Source organism: Oryzias melastigma, unplaced genomic scaffold (genome assembly GCF_002922805.2).
Source record: "Oryzias melastigma strain HK-1 unplaced genomic scaffold, ASM292280v2 sc01655, whole genome shotgun sequence".
In the NCBI taxonomy this organism is placed as follows: domain Eukaryota; kingdom Metazoa; phylum Chordata; class Actinopteri; order Beloniformes; family Adrianichthyidae; genus Oryzias; species Oryzias melastigma.
This window is the reverse complement of record NW_023418236.1, coordinates 1-889: the sequence shown is the minus strand read 5'-3', so window position 1 is coordinate 889 and position 889 is coordinate 1. Positions and strand designations below refer to the sequence as shown.

Below are 889 nucleotides of genomic sequence, written 5' to 3'. Positions count from 1 at the left end.
TTGAGACAACCACTGCTAGTACACCCAGTCCTAAGAGTCAAGAGCCATATAAAGTGTTTTCAGATGCAGCACCAAACCACTCTCGTGCCACTGATGAAGTCCCTCTCAGAGCTCCCTCAATCTCACTGAGTGAGGTGAATCCACCTGAAATTCAAAGAGTTGTCGTCGAGCACATTTTACGGAAGCAAGAAACATTCTTACCCGTGCAATCCCAGGTGAGGCTCCGTTCATTCTCCGGAAAATCTCCTGCACCTAATAATGAAACCGACTACGACACATGGCGTTCACACATTGAGCTGCTCCAGAGTGATCCAAGCGTATCCCCTCTGCAAATATCCAGAAAAATTCTTGAGAGTTTGCTTCCCCCAGCAGCTGACGTGGTTAAAGGCTTACGACCTGAGTCACCACCTGAAATCTACCTGCAGCTGTTGGACTCAGCTTTTGGCATTGTGGAAGACGGGGAAGAGCTCTTTGCACAATTTCTTAACACACTCCAGAACCCAGGTGAAAAGTCATCTGCCTACCTCCACAGGCTCAAGTTATCTTTAAACAAAGCCACAAAAAGGGGAGGGGTTGCATGTGAAGAAGCTGACAGACATCTCCTTAAGCAGTTCTGCAGGGGTTGCTGGGACAGCAATCTGCTCAGCGCTCTGCAACTCGAGCAAAAGAAAAGCAACCCACCTCGTTTCTCAGACCTTCTACTGATGATTCGCTCCGAAGAAGACAGACAGCAGGCCAAAAGCTGTCGGATGAGGAAACACATTGGTACCATGAAGCAAAGAACCCATCTGCAGTTTCATGGTGCATATGCTTGTGAGCCAGAAGAGGTGCACGAGAGCAGTGGCAGTGCTATTGAGGATCTAAGAAGACAGGTGGCTAGCCTGCAGAG

The 889-nt window shown here is 48.7% G+C and overlaps 1 protein-coding gene across 1 annotated transcript; it reads left to right on the top strand.

Annotated features, from left to right (window-relative positions):
• On the top strand, positions 1-879 carry LOC112138236 (paraneoplastic antigen Ma1; the record flags this gene model as incomplete). The annotated part of the gene is given in 1 exon segment (XM_024260805.1): positions 1-879. A coding segment is annotated over 1 exon segment (879 nt), but the record flags the coding sequence as incomplete, so codon positions are not given.
• Between the last annotated feature and the right edge of the window lie 10 nt (positions 880-889).